The 417-nt window shown below is 52.3% G+C and overlaps 1 protein-coding gene across 1 annotated transcript; it reads left to right on the top strand.

Moving 5' to 3' along the window:
• Positions 1-4: 4 nt before the first annotated feature.
• Positions 5-358, top strand: LOC107734767 (elongation factor 2-like; the record flags this gene model as incomplete). Its single annotated transcript, XM_016546701.1, has 2 exons — positions 5-100; positions 195-358. Coding segments are annotated over 2 exons (234 nt in total), but the record flags the coding sequence as incomplete, so codon positions are not given.
• Between the last annotated feature and the right edge of the window lie 59 nt (positions 359-417).

Here is a 417-nt window from a genome sequence, read left to right on the forward strand (position 1 = left end):
CGGTGGCCAGATCATTCCCACGGCCCGCAGGGTCCTGTACGCCTGCCAGCTCACAGCCGAGCCCCGACTCATGGAGCCCGTCTATCTGGTGGAGATTCAGGTGAGACGCCGCGTTCTTCACGTCAGCTTTATTGCGTAAATCCTCATCTTTAACATACGAGCGTCTCTCACCCGCGTCTCTTCCTCTCTCTCAGTGCTCAGAGCAGGTGGTCGGCGGCATCTACGGCGTGTTGAACAGAAAACGAGGCCACGTCTTCGAGGAGTCTCAGGTCATGGGAACACCCATGTTCATCGTTAAGGCCTTTCTGCCCGTCAACGAGTCTTTTGGTTAGTATCCATCTTCATCACATTAATGATCCTTTTTATCGAACATGTATGACCCTGGAGCACAAAACCAGTCATAAGGGTCAATTTTTT

Source organism: Sinocyclocheilus rhinocerous, unplaced genomic scaffold (genome assembly GCF_001515625.1).
Source record: "Sinocyclocheilus rhinocerous isolate Xijiao unplaced genomic scaffold, SAMN03320098_v1.1 C35244068, whole genome shotgun sequence".
In the NCBI taxonomy this organism is placed as follows: domain Eukaryota; kingdom Metazoa; phylum Chordata; class Actinopteri; order Cypriniformes; family Cyprinidae; genus Sinocyclocheilus; species Sinocyclocheilus rhinocerous.